This window comes from Salmo salar, chromosome ssa25 (assembly GCF_905237065.1).
Source record: "Salmo salar chromosome ssa25, Ssal_v3.1, whole genome shotgun sequence".
NCBI lineage: Eukaryota > Metazoa > Chordata > Actinopteri > Salmoniformes > Salmonidae > Salmo > Salmo salar.
Genome location: NC_059466.1, coordinates 40,627,639 through 40,643,407, shown reverse-complemented (window position 1 = coordinate 40,643,407; position 15,769 = coordinate 40,627,639). Strand labels below are relative to the sequence as shown.

Below are 15,769 nucleotides of genomic sequence, written 5' to 3'. Positions count from 1 at the left end.
GTGTCATCAATTAACGAGCGGCAGATGTCCTTCCAGAAGGTAAAACACATTTTTACGGTCAAAGATCTTAACAGAAATCCTGTAATCCAGTGGGGATTTTAGCATGTAAATCTTGGTGGGGCAAATATATATATATATATATATATATATTGTAATGACCCGGCTGGGTCATAAAGGGAAAAGAGACGGACTCTAGGTGTACAGGTCAGAACACAGGTTTATTCCTAAACTGGGCTATTGTTCAGGCCACAGCCCACGCCGCTAAATGCCGAACGTACACAATTATACCATGTCGGGCTCCGAACAGAAAAGAAAGAAGATGAGACAGTAATCCCTATTTATGCATTTCCAAATCCCACGGGATTACCCATCATACCCCCCCAACCTTTCCCTCTGTCCTGACATATTTAACCCCTGCTATTAGCCATGAGAACCATAACACATCCACAAACACAGAACACAATACCGGGTCGTTACAATATGTTTTAGATGCATGCCAGCAAAGCCATTAAACAATACATTAATTGCTCTTTAACTCTGACAAACGGTGCCCACAAATCGTTGGGGCCTACATTAAAGCTGTCACAACATCAGAGCTTTCTTTTCAGCACCATGGACTTAATCCTTACCACCGCTACACCTGGCTATCAGCAGAGCCTTGTCTGGCAGCGACACAGTTCATTCAGCCTCATTTACTGCCTTTAAAAAAAAAACATGTAGTGGAAATTCTAACCAATAAGGAGAAACTTAGTTAATTCCTCAAACAATAAATCTTTATTAATAAGAATTGCAATAATGAAGCTGGTCGACCCTCCACTCTGAGGTGGAAGGTCGAGGGCTCGATGCGAAGCGTTATATAATCAAGCTATCTTATGCAAGCAGATGCAAAACATGGGATCATGGTATGTGTACGTGTGTGGAGAACGAGACGAAATTGGGGTTAAGGGTACAGACTAACTGTGAATTTGGTTGTCTTGTTCTGTAGCAACAGCTGCTTATGCTAGTCCTCTAGTGAGGTGCTAGACAACAGGAAATATCCTAAATGCCGTTTCTCTGAAGTAGGTCAACGGTTACTTGAAGATTTTACAAGCAAGCACTTTTTGCTGTCTGCACAAATGGTGTGTGGTCGCACACACACATACACACACACACAAGCATTAACTTTTTGGAATGCCAGAAACCATACAGTCTTAGATCTTTCATTAATTTCGTAATTTCGATGAAGACATTATTGAGTGAGCTAAAACGGACGTAGTCAATATAACTATTGGTTCAGCACTTTTAAAATGTACAGCGACCGGAATTCAGAACATGGGCCGTTTTTACAGTATTCTCCCTGTACAACAAGTCAGAACCATAGGATAAATAAAGAGGGCATATAAGCAGACAATGAAAGCTCTTACAATATTCAATGATTACATTTCTCTAAAACAGGCTATAGGCTACATGTGCACCACCAATTCAGAATAGTAGCCTAAGTTATGAGGGGGAAAGGCACTACGTTATTAGGGTGAGGCACATGGGCCACTAACAGCTTTCTACACAACATACAGTTAGTATTACTTTCTTAGCTACAGTATACATATCTCCCTGGCATGTTACATAATTTATGCAGCAGCAAGCAAGACATTTTTGGACTCACCGCTGTGCTGTGCTCACTTTTATTTTGAATTTTTTACCCCTTTTTCGTGATATACAATTGATATGTTACAGTCTTGTCCCATCGCTGCAACTCCCCTACGGACTCAGGAGAGGTGAAGGTCAAGAGCCATGCGTCCTCCAAAACACGACCCTGCCAAGCCGTACTGCTTCTTGATACACTGCTCGCTTAACCTGGAAGCCAGCCTCACCAATGTGTCGGATGAAACACCTTGCAACTGGCGACTGAAGTCAGCTTGCAGGTGCTCGGCCCGCCACAAGGAGTCGTTAGAGCGCGATGGGACAAGGAAAAGCCGTCCCGCCAAACCCTCCCCTAACCTGGATGACGCCTAAAAGTGTTCTTCAAAGAACCCCCTTTAATGGTTCCTCGAATAACCTTTTGGAGTTTGTTTTTTAACCCCCACCCCCACTATTATTATTAATCAGCATAACAACAAGAATAACACAATATTTTAGTTGTCAATGTTTATTATGATTTTAGGGCAAAGCAGAATTCTGCAATCTAATATATGAGGTAAACTCCCCAGCAGAGCTCCAAGTTCAATCAGTATATCCTCTGGCGTGTTAATGTGCTGATATCCTTCGTATCCATAGCCAGAATGATTTTACACTGCATGGTGATCGAAAAGGTTTCCAGTTATATTCATCAGTGGTGTAGGGATGGTGAAGTCTGAATACAAAATTATAATTATACAGATGATTAACAAAACGTGCACACAACAGTATTCAAACCTTGGTTTTTGTGGTAAATGTGAATGAAAGAACTGTTCACTTTTGACAACGGTTTTCATACCCATACCTTGTCCATAATGTAGAGATCTCTGGGATCTTCATTGAAGAGGTCAGGGAGGAGGAAGATGGCTGCTGTGACTGAGTCCTAGAATCAGCAAAAACAGAAAAGTCCTCTCACTGTCAACTGTGTTTATTTTCAGCAAACTTAACGTGTAAATATTTGCATGAACATAAGATTCAACAACTGAGACATAAACTGAACAAGTTCCACAGACATGTGACTAACAGAAAATGAATAATGTGTCCCTGAACAAAGGGTGGGTCAAAATCAAAAGTAACAGTAAGTTCCCGGACATTTCTGGGGGGAATGGCCCTAGCCCTCACCCTCCGATCCAACAGGTCCCAGATGTGCTCAATGGGATTGAGATCTGGGCTCTTCGCTGGCCATGGCAAAACACTGACATTCCTGTCTTGCAGGAAATCACGCACAGAACGAGCAGTATGGCTGGTGGCATTGTCATGCTGGAGGGTCATGTCAGGATGAGCCTGCAGGAAGGGTACCACATGAGGGAGGAGGATGTCTTCCCTGTAACGCACAGCGTTGAGATTGCCTGCATGACAACAAGCTCAATCCGATGATGCTGTGACAGACCATGATGGACCCTCCACCTCCAAATTGATCCCGCTCCAGAGTACAGGCCTCGGTGTAACGCTCATTCCTTCGACGATAAGCGTGAATCCGACCATCACCCCTGGTGAGACAAAACCGCGACTCGTCAGTGAAGAGCACTTTTTGCCAGTCCTGTCTGGTCCAGCGACGGTGGGTTTGTGCCCATAGGCGACGTTGTTGCCGGGGATGTCTGGTGAGGACCTGCCTTACTACAGGCCTACAAGCCCTCAGTCCAGCCTCTCTCAGCCTATTGCCACATCTGCAGTCCTCATGCCCCCTTGCAGCATGCCTAAGGCCCGTTCACGCAGATGAGCAGGGACCCTGAGCACTGATGGAGGGATTGTGCATTCCTGGTGTAACTCGGGCAGTTGTTGTTGCCATCCTGTACCTGTCCCGCAGGTGTGATGTTCAGATGTACCGATCCTGTGCAGGTGTTGTTACACGTGGTCTACCACTGCGAGGGCAATCAGCTGTCCGTCCTGTCTCCCTGTAGCGCTGTCTTAGGCGTCTCACAGTACGGACATTGCAATTTATTGCCCTGGCCACATCTGCAGTCCTCATGCCCCCTTGCAGCATGCCTAAGGCACGTTCACGCAGATGAGCAGGGACCCTGGGTATCTTTATTTTGGTGTTTTTCAGAGTCACTAGAAAGGCCTCTTTAGTGTCCTAAGTTTTCATAACTGTGACCTTAATTGCCTACCATCTGTAATCTGTTAGTGTCTTAACGACCGTTCCACAGGTGCATGTTCATTAATTATGGTACATTGAACAAGCATAGGGAACAGTGTTTAAACCCTTTACAATGAAGATCTGTGAAGTTATTTGGATTTTTACGAATTATCTTTGAAAGACAGGGTCCTGAAAAATGGACGTTTCTTTTTTTGCTGAGTTTATAAGGTTTTAGAGATACCATTAATAAAAATGTGATTATAGCCTACATGTGATCTGCATAACATTATGCGACAAACCAATACCAATTTACATACCTTTGTGTGCCTCCTCGTCAGTATACAGTGAGGGAAAAAAGTATTTGATCCCCTGCTGATTTTGTACGTTTGCCCACTGACAAAGAAATGATCAGTCTATAATTTTAATTGTCGGTTTATTTGAACAGTGAGAGACAGAATAACAACAAAAAAATCCAGAAAATTGCATGTCATAAATGTTATAAAATGATTTGCATTTCTCCATATGGGAGCAAAGGGGGAGAGAGATGCATTGTAACCCAGTCATTTATTAGTTGTTTTCCATAAAATGACTGGGTTATTCGTAATCTTCTTTATCTCTTGCAGGCTAAAATAGGCCAGGTATTTCAACTCATATAGTAAAATGTCAAAGGGTTCTAGCCTTGCCCAATAAAATAAAATAAAATGTATTTATATAGCCCTTCTTACATCAGCTGATATCTCAAAGTGCTGTACAGAAACCCAGCCTAAAACCCCAAACAGCAAGCAATGCAGGTGTAGAAGCACGGTGGCTAGGAAAAACTCCCTAGAAAGGCCAAAACCTAGGAAGAAACCTAGAGAGGAACGAGGCTATGAGGGGTGGCCAGTCCTCTTCTGGTTGTGCCGGTGGAGATTATAACAGAACATGGCCAAGATGTTCAAATGTTCATAAATGACCAGCATGGTCAAATAATAATAATCACATTAGTTGTCGAGGGTGCAACAGGTCAGCACCTCAGGAGTAATGTCAGTTGGCTTTTCATAGCCGATCATTGAGAGTATCTCTACCGCTCCTGCTGTCTCTAGAGAGTTGAAAACAGCAGGTCTGGGACAGGTAGCACGTCCGGCGAACAGGTCAGGGTTCCATAGCCGCAGGCAGAACAGTTGAAACTGGAGCAGCAGCACGGCCAGGTGGACTGGGGACAGCAAGGAGTCATCATGCCAGGTAGTCCTGAGGCATGGTCCTCGGGCTCAGGTCCTCCGAGAGAGAGAAAGAAAGAAAGAGAGAATTAGAGAGAGCATACAGGACACCGGATAAGACAGGAGAAATACTCCAGATATAACAGACTGACCCTAGCCCCCCGACACATAAACTACTGCAGCATAAATACTGGAGGCTGAGACAGGAGTGGTCAGGAGACACTGTGGCCCCATCCAATGATACCCCCGGACAGGGCCAAACAGGCAGGATATACCCCCACCCACTTTGCCAAAGCACAGCCTCCACACCACTAGAGGGATACCTTCAACCACCGACTTACCATCCTGAGACAAGGCCGAGTATAGCCCACAAAGATCTCCGCCACGGCACAACCCAAGGGGGGGCGCCAACCCAGACAGGAAGACCACGTCAGTGACTCAACCCACTCAAGTGACGCACCCCTCCTAGGGACGGCATGGAAGATCACCAGTAAGCCAGTGACTCAGCCCCTGTAATAGGGTTAGAGGTAGAGAATCCCAGTGGGGAACCGGCCAGGCAGAGACAGCAAGGGCGGTTCGTTGCTCCAGTGTCTTTCCGTTCTCCTTCACACTTCTGGGCCAGACTACACTCAATCATAGGACCTACTGAAGAGATGAGTCTTCAATAAAGACTTAAAGGTTGAGACCGAGTCTGCATCTCTCACATGGGTAGGCAGACCATTCCATAAAAATGGAGCTCAATAACTTAATAAGGGAGAAAAACATTGCTTAACTTGGGCAAGTTGGGCTGCCCAATAAGAGTAAAGTTTTAGGTTAGGTAAATTCAGACCACCCGCCTTATATGGAGGATACAGGATCTGCAAACTCATTTTGAGTGATTCGTTGTGAAATTGGAAGATTCTGACACAAATAAAAAAAATGGGGTAATATTGACATTTTGATTACATGAATTCTGCCCAGAAGAGAAATAGGAAGGAAGTCCATTCTTTTCAAGTCATTGGTAACCTTTTCAATTACTGGAATGTTGATCAATTTATACAAATCATGTACAGTACAGGGTATGAAAAATCCTAAGTACTTAATATTCATCAAGGATCATTTCCATTTGAGTTGGTCTTGTTAAGGCTTGGGGTTAAAGATAGATACAGGCATCATCTCTGTCTTGGACCAATTAACTTTATAACCAGATAGTTTACCAAACTCTTCAAGCAATGACAGGAGGACTGGAATTGAGTGTGAGGAGTCTTGGATATTGGGCTAGACATCATCCCACATATAATGATATATCATGGTATTCTTTTCCAATTATAAACTGGGTGGTTCGAGCCCTGAATGCTGATTGGCTGAAAGCCGTGGTATATCAGACAAAACATTTGTTGTTACTGCTCTAACTACGTTGGTAACCAGTTTATAATAGCAATAAGGCACCTCGGGGGTTTGTGGTATATGGCCAATATACCACGGCTAAGGGCTGCATCCAGGCACTCCGCACTGTGTCGTGGCTAAGAACAGCCCTTAGCCGTGGTATATTGGCCATATACCACACCCCCTCATGCCTTATTGCTTAATTATAATTCCTTTAATTTGGTCATGTGATCTAATCGTGGTGGCAAGGGGTTCTATGACCAAAGCATTCCTGAAGTCAGCATGCCAATTGCACGCTCCCTCAAAACTTTTGTCCACAGCACAAGGTGCATCTGTGTAATGATCATGCTGTTTAATCAGCTTCTTGACATGCCACACCTGTCAGGTGGATAGATTATCTTGGCACAAGAGAAATGCTCACTAAAAGGGATGTAAACAAACGTGTGCACAAAAAATGTAGAGAAATAAGATTTTTGTACGTATGGAACATTTCAGGGATCCTTTATTTCAGCTAATGAAACATGGGACCAACACTTTACATGTTGCCTTTGATGGGGGTCACCTTGGGGTTATGTTAGGGGCTGCACCAAATGATTGATGTATTATAATAATGGATTATGCTTTTGTTGTATTAATAGAAGGGGAAGGGCTATAAGACCCTCCCCTACTACATGTATAGGGTCCTGGACCACAGATGAGCAATATATGCATTATAAGGTTTAATACTGTTCCACAGTTCTTTTCTGGTCTCTGCCTCTTATTGAAACGGTCTGAGCAGATGTGTGAGCCATAGCGGTCAAAACAGGGTGTCTGTGAGAAAGTGCCTCAAGGCTAAAAGAGATACATAGACACAGACCCCTGCAGGGGAGTAAATAGATAAGAGACGAGTCAAACATACCACTGTAAGCCACACGGGAATGGAAAATTACTGCTGAGCCCTTAGAAAACACTGAACTATTGTTTTCTCCTGCAAGTTTGTATAACTGTATATGCATGGGCTTGGTGTCATGAGTAGAAGGTGTTGACGTAGGCAGTTACATCACTATGGGTTGACTGCAAGCATATTAAAGCAACTTTGACCTTTTTTATTCTTACTCTGAAACATGCGTGCTGTTTCCGTTGTCAACTTCTGTCTGCAATTGCATTAGTAAAGGTTTGATTGATTTACTTAAAGAAGATATTGTCTGATTGCTGATTTCAGCAATAATCCAATGATTGACAAGGAACAAGGAACCTACCCCAACACCTTTATATTTTTGTTCAGTAAATTGCACAAAAATGATATATTTATGGATTGGATATAAGGTATTGTTTTCTCTCTACTCAAACTGCCTACCACCCACCACCTACCTTTCATCCACAATATTTCATGACCCTAAACCTGCGGGTTATGAGTTATTCCGCACATCACTAGTAGACATCAACTGCTTCCTATCCCCTTTCATCACAACACACACACACACACGTGACACACACATGACACACACACACACGTGACACACACACACGACACACACACGTGACACACACACACGTATTGTTAATCATCAATAAAACACTCAGTAGTTTTGTTTACAATATTCACTTAAAAGTGAATTTTATTCCCTTCAAAAACATTTAGTCTTTCCTTAAAAAACTGAAATATAATTCATTTCGTAGTGCATCACTCGTAGTGCATTCTCTGGGGGAAAAGGAAAGATAAGATTCACCCTATTTCTGTTCTTACCTTTGGCAAAAACACCTAAACCGAAACAGGCAAAGCTTTATACAAAACAACACTCAAATAAGCAGCCCCTCCATTACATAAAAAACATACTTAAAGAGGCAATCATATATCTAATCACCGTGCTTGCCAAAGATTCCTCTGTACATAAACTTTCGGCACCTCACAGACCTGAAGTCAGTTCCTACTGGTAGTGACATTGGGGCTAAAACCATGTAGCTATGCATCTTGTTAAAACTCTGCTGACACTCGCCTATCAACAGGCAATCAGTGACAAAGTCTAGAGGAAAAATATAAGATGAACAGGCAGTGTTTTTGAAAATAAATTAAAAGTCCTAATTTATATATATTTTTTATAAAATATCCCTTATAACCTTATATTTTTTGGTATTTGCGGCATCCGTGGTGCCATGGTCATTATCAGCAAGTGGGTTACACCCAGTGCAACCTGGGTAAAATAGACATAGTCCCATGATGCATCCTGCTGCCAAGCAATCTAACCAATCACTGCCATGCAACAAGATAATCAAGCCATTTCATATGCATGCTTACCGTACAAGGCTTGAATTCTATAGATTGTCTATCTAGCCCTGTCCTAACCCAGGCTTTGGCAGGAGTGTAGCCTAAAGTATGCAGTGACAACAGGGAGCAAGATACCACTTAATAATATAATGGAGTTACGCTTGAAAATCAATGAGGAGGTAGTGAACATTCCTTACTAATATCTGATAGAATCCTCCAACCAAAGACAAGACTCTGCAGGATATAACATTGTGAGGTCAGAAGGTCAAACAGAGGCAGGCACTATCAGGGTTTGTGCGTTTATGTCCAGACAAGGGGCCCATCTTAATAGTCTAAAACTGGGGTCCTCGTCCCACATCTCCTTTCATCCTGACTGATTCAAAAACAATGGACAGGTGAAGGCGATATAGTGAATGCCTAATGGGAATTTGATTTCAAATGTCCACTTTTGCAGATGCCGTAAAAATGAAGTAAAGGAGTCAAGGGAAGAAAGCCAGGTAAGACTCCTGAGATGCAGCCTACAATAGATGCCTGAGAGACCTAGCCTTTTGTAATACTTCTATGGAATTTATTTTAGAGTTTAGCCTGTTAGTTACTGAAGCTAGACCACACAGACTGGACCAGGCCTAGAAAGCTCAATAGAGTGTGTTATTAGGGCCTTGGTGACACAGGACACAGATAGAATAACATGGTGTTGTGGTGATGTCAATAGTCTGTCTCCAGATTAGAATAAAGGAACATAGAAATAGAATGTATAGAACAGTTTGAGGGTTGCCTCAATTTATACATGAAATGATGTGGCACTATAACCTGGCAGTATGACTGTATGGATACACTGTTGTCGATATGACAAAAAAATTACAAAAGACAAAGGAGGCTTCAAAATAATGAACCTTCAAAAATACCCCTCAAAGGATCTCTGTGCTGGCTAAGCATTGGTCATCTCCAACTACAATGTACATTTCTATGGGCACTGGGGAGTGTCTAGGGGCAAAGGAGTGTCTCGTATTGATGACCTAACTTCAGAAGGTGTTGAGTGATGATTGGCGAAAATATGCGAGTGCTGGAGAGAAGAGGCAGCGGCGCGTTTTCTGATATGTGGCTCCCTTCTGCTGTACTGAGCACAATCGAACAACAGAGATAGAGGTGGCTGATGGGAGATGGAGTTCACACGTTCTGGACTTTCATGGCGTCCTGGGGCCAGTTGTAGGTGTCCTGGATGAAGGAGTCGTAGTCTGGGCTGTAGACGTGGGAGAGCACAAACGCCTCCTTGTCCTTGGGCTCCGGGTACAGGGAGGCGATGTTGTGTCTGTACGCATAGTCCACAACCTGAGAGATTGGTAGAGAGATTGGTTAGAGAGATTGGTGTAGAGATTGGTGTAGAGATTGGTAGAGAGATTGGTAGAGAGATTGGTAGAGAGAAAGGGAAATGAGTTAGAGTGCTGATGTATTGATATGGAGAAAGTGTCTTTCTCTGCAGTAACAAATCGGCGTGGAGGTGGGAACTGGTAATGTAATGCTGGTATTGATAATGGTTTGTGGGGAGGTGTCAGTCTCCAACCTTGACAGCGATCTTAAAGGACACCTCTCTGATGCTGTTGAGGGGAGGGTAGAGTCTCCCTTCGGCTAGGTGCTCCTCTGTTACCATGTCAGCTATCGCCTGAGTAAAAGAGAGAGAGACAGAGAGCGAGAAACAGGAAATGAAAAAAATACGTGAATAAATGAGGAGGGGAAAGGGGATTATGGGTGACAGAAAGAGAAGATAAAGGAAAATAGAAATTGAGATGTGACATTAAAATAACTTGAAAAAAATGTGTGTGTGTGTGACTGTGTGTGTGTGTGTGTGTATTTCTCTTGATCAAGTCTCTTCCCCTTTACCTCGGCAGTTAGGGATCTTTATTTGTCTTTCATTGAAATGTTTTACAAAAGTTTGTCTTTTGTTGAAAATGTCAAAATAAAAGAAACAGTTACCTCAGCTGTGGTGAGGAAGATGTCGTCAGAGATTTGGCGCACCCCGCAGGCGATGACGCCAAGCGCCACGCCAGGGAACACGTAGGCGTTGTTCCCCTGGCCGGGGATGAAGGAGCGCCCATCAGCCAGGGTCACTTTACTAAAAGGGCTGCCACTCGCAAAGATGCCCCGCCCCTGGGAGAGAGGGAGAGAGGGAGAGAGTGAGAGAGAGAGAGCGCATGAGAGAGAGAGAGAGAGAGAGAGAGAAAGAGCATGAGAGAGCAATCATTCTATTTCAGGTCATTCTATTTCTATGACAACAAGAATATTTAGTAAGCGTACATTCAGCGGCACTCAAACAAGGGAACAGAGAGCGAATCTCCATTCTCTAGGTTAGGGTCAGAGTCACAGTACCTCGGTGAGTTGGTAGCACTGCTCGGCGGTGCACTCTGCCTTGCTGGTGGGGTTGCTCAGGGCAAAGATGATGGGCCTCTCGTTGAAGGACGCCATGTCCTTGATAATGTTTTCAGTAAACGCCCCTGCAATGGCTGCCACTCCTGCACACAGGAAAAGAGTACTGATTACGAGTAATGTTCTTTACCATTCGGCCATCAGATTTGCCACCAATGCTCCTTATAGGACACATCACTGCACTCTATACTCCTCTGTAAACTGGTCTATATCTCTATATACCCGTTGCAAGACCCACTGGTTGATGCTTATTTAAAAACAGACAGATAATCAGGCCTCACTCCCCCCTATCTGGGATATCTACTGCAGTCCTCATCCTCCACATTCAACACCTGTTCTGCCAGTCACATTCTGTTAAAGGTCCCCAAAGCACACACATCCCTTGGTCGCTCCTCTTCTCAGTTCGCTGCAGCTAGCAACTGGAACGAGCTGCAACAAACACTCAAACTGGACAGTTTTATCTCAAACTCTTCATTCAGACTCAATCATGGGCACTCTTACTGACAGTTGTGGCTGCTTTGTGTGATGTATTGTTGTCTCTACCTTCTTGCCCTTTGTGCTGTTGTCTGTGCCCAATAATGTTTGTACCATGTTTTGTGCTGCCACCATGTTGTTATGTTGTGTTGCTACCATGCTGTTGTCATGTTGTGTTGCTACCATGCTGTGTTGTTGTCTTAGGTCTCTCTTTATGTAGTGTTGTGTTGTCTCTCTTGTCGTGATGTGTGTTTTTTTCTATATTTTTCTATATATATATATGCTTTTTTTTAATCCCAGCCCCCGTCCCCGCAGGAAGCCTTTTGCCTTTTGGTAGGCCGTCATTGTAAATAAGAATTTGTTCTTAACTGACTTGACTAGTTAAATAAAGGTTCAATTAAAATGAGAACAAAACATACATATGTTCCTGAGATGCTCTGCAATGTTGATTATCTGTCCATTTCAATTCAGCTTCTGAGCTTAGTGGCATTATGAAGAACATGTTGTGTAATACTACGCATGCCAGTCTCTCTTGGCTAAGAGTTGAGGAGAGACTTACTGCATCACTTATTTAAAAAAATAGACAATGTGTTGAAAATTCAAAATATTTGCATAGTCAACTTTCACACAGCTCTGACATACACACTTAACCCACTAGACATGCCACCAGGGGTCTTTTCACAGTCCCCAAATCCAGAACAAATTCAAGAAAACGTACAGTATCATATAGAGCCATTATTGCATGGAACTTCCTTCCATCTCATATTGCTCAAAATAACAGTAAACCTGGTTTCAAAAACCAGATAAAGCAACACCTCAGGGCACAACACCTCTCCCCTATTTGACCTAGATAGTTTGTATATATGTATTGATATGTAGGCTACATGTGCCTTTACAAAAAAATCTATGTAGTTTTGTCCTTGAGCTGTTCTTGTCTATTACTGTTCTGTATTATGTTTCATGTTTTGTGTGAACCCCAGGAAGAGTAGCTGCTGCTTTTGCAACAGCTAATGGGGATCCTAATAAAATACCATCTACAAAAAAAGTAAGGTCAAGAGAAACCAGGGACGTGTTCTGTGGGCACGAAATAGGGGGACATTTTCTGAGACAAAGGTGGCACTCAAAATGTTTTCTTATTTAGGCCCTAGTACATAACCCAGGTGAGCCCTAGATACACAGGTGAGTACAGCTGAGCCAGTAGGTGATCATAGGGACTGACCGATGATGGCAGTGGGCTTGATGGTGTGCACCACCTCCTCCAGGGTCTTGATGTGGGCGTGGTCATGGGCAAACTCCTCCTTCTCATGGTTCAGGTTTCCTCTGCCCTGTGGGTCGCATAATGATGACATCAGTAAATCTGACATACTACTGGATCCAGTTCACAAGGGAGCAATGTTGTGAATGTTGCTGATATAAATGACTGACATTCCCTATTCTACATGACAGTGCAGCATGACTGTTCTACATATGATATTTCTATCTGAAACTCTAGGATGTTGCATCCTACATATCTAGATGGACAGCTCAGGAGAATGCTTATCAGATCAGTGTTTTGAAGCTATTGAAGTGTATTAGGAGCAATGTTCCCTCTAAGCTCTGTAATAATGCAATGGGAATAACAATGCATTTTATTTTGTATAATGGTTTCTTGCATCAAACAATATTTTCAGTCACCTCCTTGTCTCAAGGACAAGTGGATAAACAGGTTAATGTTATGCCCTGCGTGTTTTTTTCAAAAGTCTCATGGAATGTCAGCCTACATTGAACACCACACATTGGCTGCTACTGTAGGCTGAATGATAGGCCCCTCTGGTAACCTAACGTTATGATCAAATAGCCATAGTAGCCTACTTTACCACTGTCTGAAACTGTAACTTAAAGCTGGTACTGCCTCAGTGTTCACAGTAAACATGTGCTGGAAGTTGCACAGAATTTTAACAATGTTCAAGTTTGCGCTCAGCAAACTATGGAGGGGTGATGCAAAACAGCTCCAGGCATTCCATGCTTTTCTTAACTCCTGTTCTGAATATTTGAGATTTACTATGCAATCTGATACACGTCAAATCAGTTTCCTTGACCTTCTGATTTTGTGTGAGGATAATGTTCTATACACTGATCTTTACAGGAAACCTACTGATCGTAACAGTTTGTTGAGGGCTGACAGTTGTCACCCACTTCCCTTGAAAAATAGTTTGCCCTACAGCCAATTCTGTCGAATCAAAAGAATTTGCAAAAAACAATCAGATTTCGACAGAAATATGGCTGAGACGCAAAGAAAGTTCAAGGAGCGGGGGTACAGAAATGATCAGATTATTATTGCCATTGATAAAATTCAAAACAAAACGAGACATGACCTTTTTCAAGGTCAGTCTCGCAAAAAGACGCATTCTTGCGTTCTAACTACCCATTATTCAAAGCGCTCTGAACAAATTAAGGGAATTGTTCACAAACATTGGCACATTCTAAAATACGATGATAGTCTCGATAATGTGTTTTCGGACCTTCCCTTGGTCGTATTCTCGCGGGGCAGAAATCTCAGCGACCAATTGGTACACTCTGATTTACCACCCCAAGATATTCCTGAAAGTCTATTTGCGCCCCTACTGGATGGAAATTACAAGTGTAATGGCTGTGCTCAATGCAATGGCACTATAAATGTAGATCCTTCAAACACCCCCAAACAGGGAAATCGATCCCAATCAAAGGTGTTATTACGTGTTCCACTAAGGCAGTTATTTATCTTATAACTTGTCCTTGTGGTAAAAATGATGTGGGTAAAACAAAGCGTGAATTAAAAGTACGTATCTCAGAGCATCGTAGCACCATTAGGTGCAAAAACTTGACTTACCCAGTTGTTGCCCACTTTTTGGAAGCAAACCACTCGATTTCGTCTCTGCGTTATATTGGCATCGAACATGTCACCTTCCCTAGGAGAGGGGGTGACCTTGATAATTTGTTGTTAAAACGAGAGGCTGCCTGGATCTTTAATTTAAAGACCCTTACACCCTTCGGTCTCAACATAGACTTTGATCTTAAGCCATTCTTGTGATTATTGTGACTTTGCCATTGTAATTGTTTGTAAGCTTGTGTAGTCTAAAATGAATCTATGATCGTATGCTATCCATTTGTTTTTTTGTATGCTGTTCTTTTTATGGCATTTTTATATTTGAGAATTAACCAATGATATTAGGCCACACTTGGCCATGATTACAGACACCTGTGTGTCTTTTGACACTATATAAACGAGTCATCTCGCAGTGTTTGTGATCATACCCTGATGAACACAGCTTGGCTGTGGAAACGTTGGACATTACATTTTTGCATCTGAGCTCCTAGAGTGTGCGGCTCTCCCTTATTTTCAAGTTTTCTACTCCGCTAGCCAGCACCTCGCCTTAATAGGTGTGCGTTTCTTTTTCTTCTAGATTGCGCTCAGCAGATCTGAAATTTGCTCATTGCCGAAAATGTTTTGAGGGAACATTGATTAGCTATGATATTATGGTATTGCAGTTATTACCTTGACGATGAGGCCCCTGGAGTCGACCATCCAGATCTTCTTTGCGGCGTTTGTGGCGGACACTCCCTCCTTCGCCATGGCCATGATCAGCAGGTGGGCGATGCCCAGTGCAGCCTGGTCAAAAAAGACACATTGTCCCATGATGCATCTTGCTGCCAACCAATCTAACCAATCATTGCCATACAACATGATGATTATAAATCCATTTCATATGCATGCTTTTGTTACCTTCAAGGCTTGATTCAAGAGAGTGAGGTTTCCAAACGTTAATACGTTTTGGACAAAGAGTTTATAATTAACACAGATCAGCACGTTTGTCCTCTTACCTCCCCTGCTCCCTGGAACACAAAGGTATGGTCTGACAGTTTGTTCTTGGTGATCTTCAGAGCAGCCAAGACTCCAGCTACTGCTACTGAGGCTGTCCCTGGGAGAGGGAGAGAGCGAGTTAGAGAGGGTGACAAACACCAGGGATGGGTTGTAAAGTTGTGATCGGAATGGTTTTGCACATATATCTTTCAACAAAACAAAAAATTATATAATGTGTCATCAGGAGGTCATCAGTGAGCCACACAGCCTACAAATCCCAATAACTGCAAGGTTTGCAAAAAAAAAAGAAGAAGTTGTATTTATTATTTTGGGTTAAAAAACACTATAGGTCACTCTTGAACGTCTGAAACTAAATAGAAAGTACGTCGAAATTATAATGGACTTTTACGTTTTCAAATTACTGCCCTCTATCTGGCCCGCAAATTGCTTTTGACTAACAAATCAGTCCGGAAAAAAATTCTGAGTGGTGCTCCGCTGAATTTTGAAATCCTGATATG

General features: G+C 42.8%; 1 protein-coding gene across 2 annotated transcripts in view; it reads right to left on the bottom strand.

The window, feature by feature from the left end:
• Positions 1-7,857: 7,857 nt before the first annotated feature.
• The window catches only part of LOC106586750 (NADP-dependent malic enzyme, mitochondrial), a 30,951-nt gene continuing 23,039 nt past the window's right edge, over positions 7,858-15,769 (bottom strand). For both annotated transcript variants that reach the window (XM_014174329.2, XM_014174330.2), the window contains 7 exons: positions 15,272-15,369; positions 14,946-15,059; positions 12,651-12,756; positions 10,901-11,043; positions 10,508-10,681; positions 10,098-10,196; positions 7,858-9,865 (listed from right to left, as the gene is read on the bottom strand). In XM_014174329.2, coding sequence (XP_014029804.2) covers positions 9,704-9,865; positions 10,098-10,196; positions 10,508-10,681; positions 10,901-11,043; positions 12,651-12,756; positions 14,946-15,059; positions 15,272-15,369 — 896 coding nt within the window. In that variant the 3' untranslated portion in view covers positions 7,858-9,703. The remainder of the gene's footprint in view (positions 9,866-10,097; positions 10,197-10,507; positions 10,682-10,900; positions 11,044-12,650; positions 12,757-14,945; positions 15,060-15,271; positions 15,370-15,769) is intronic.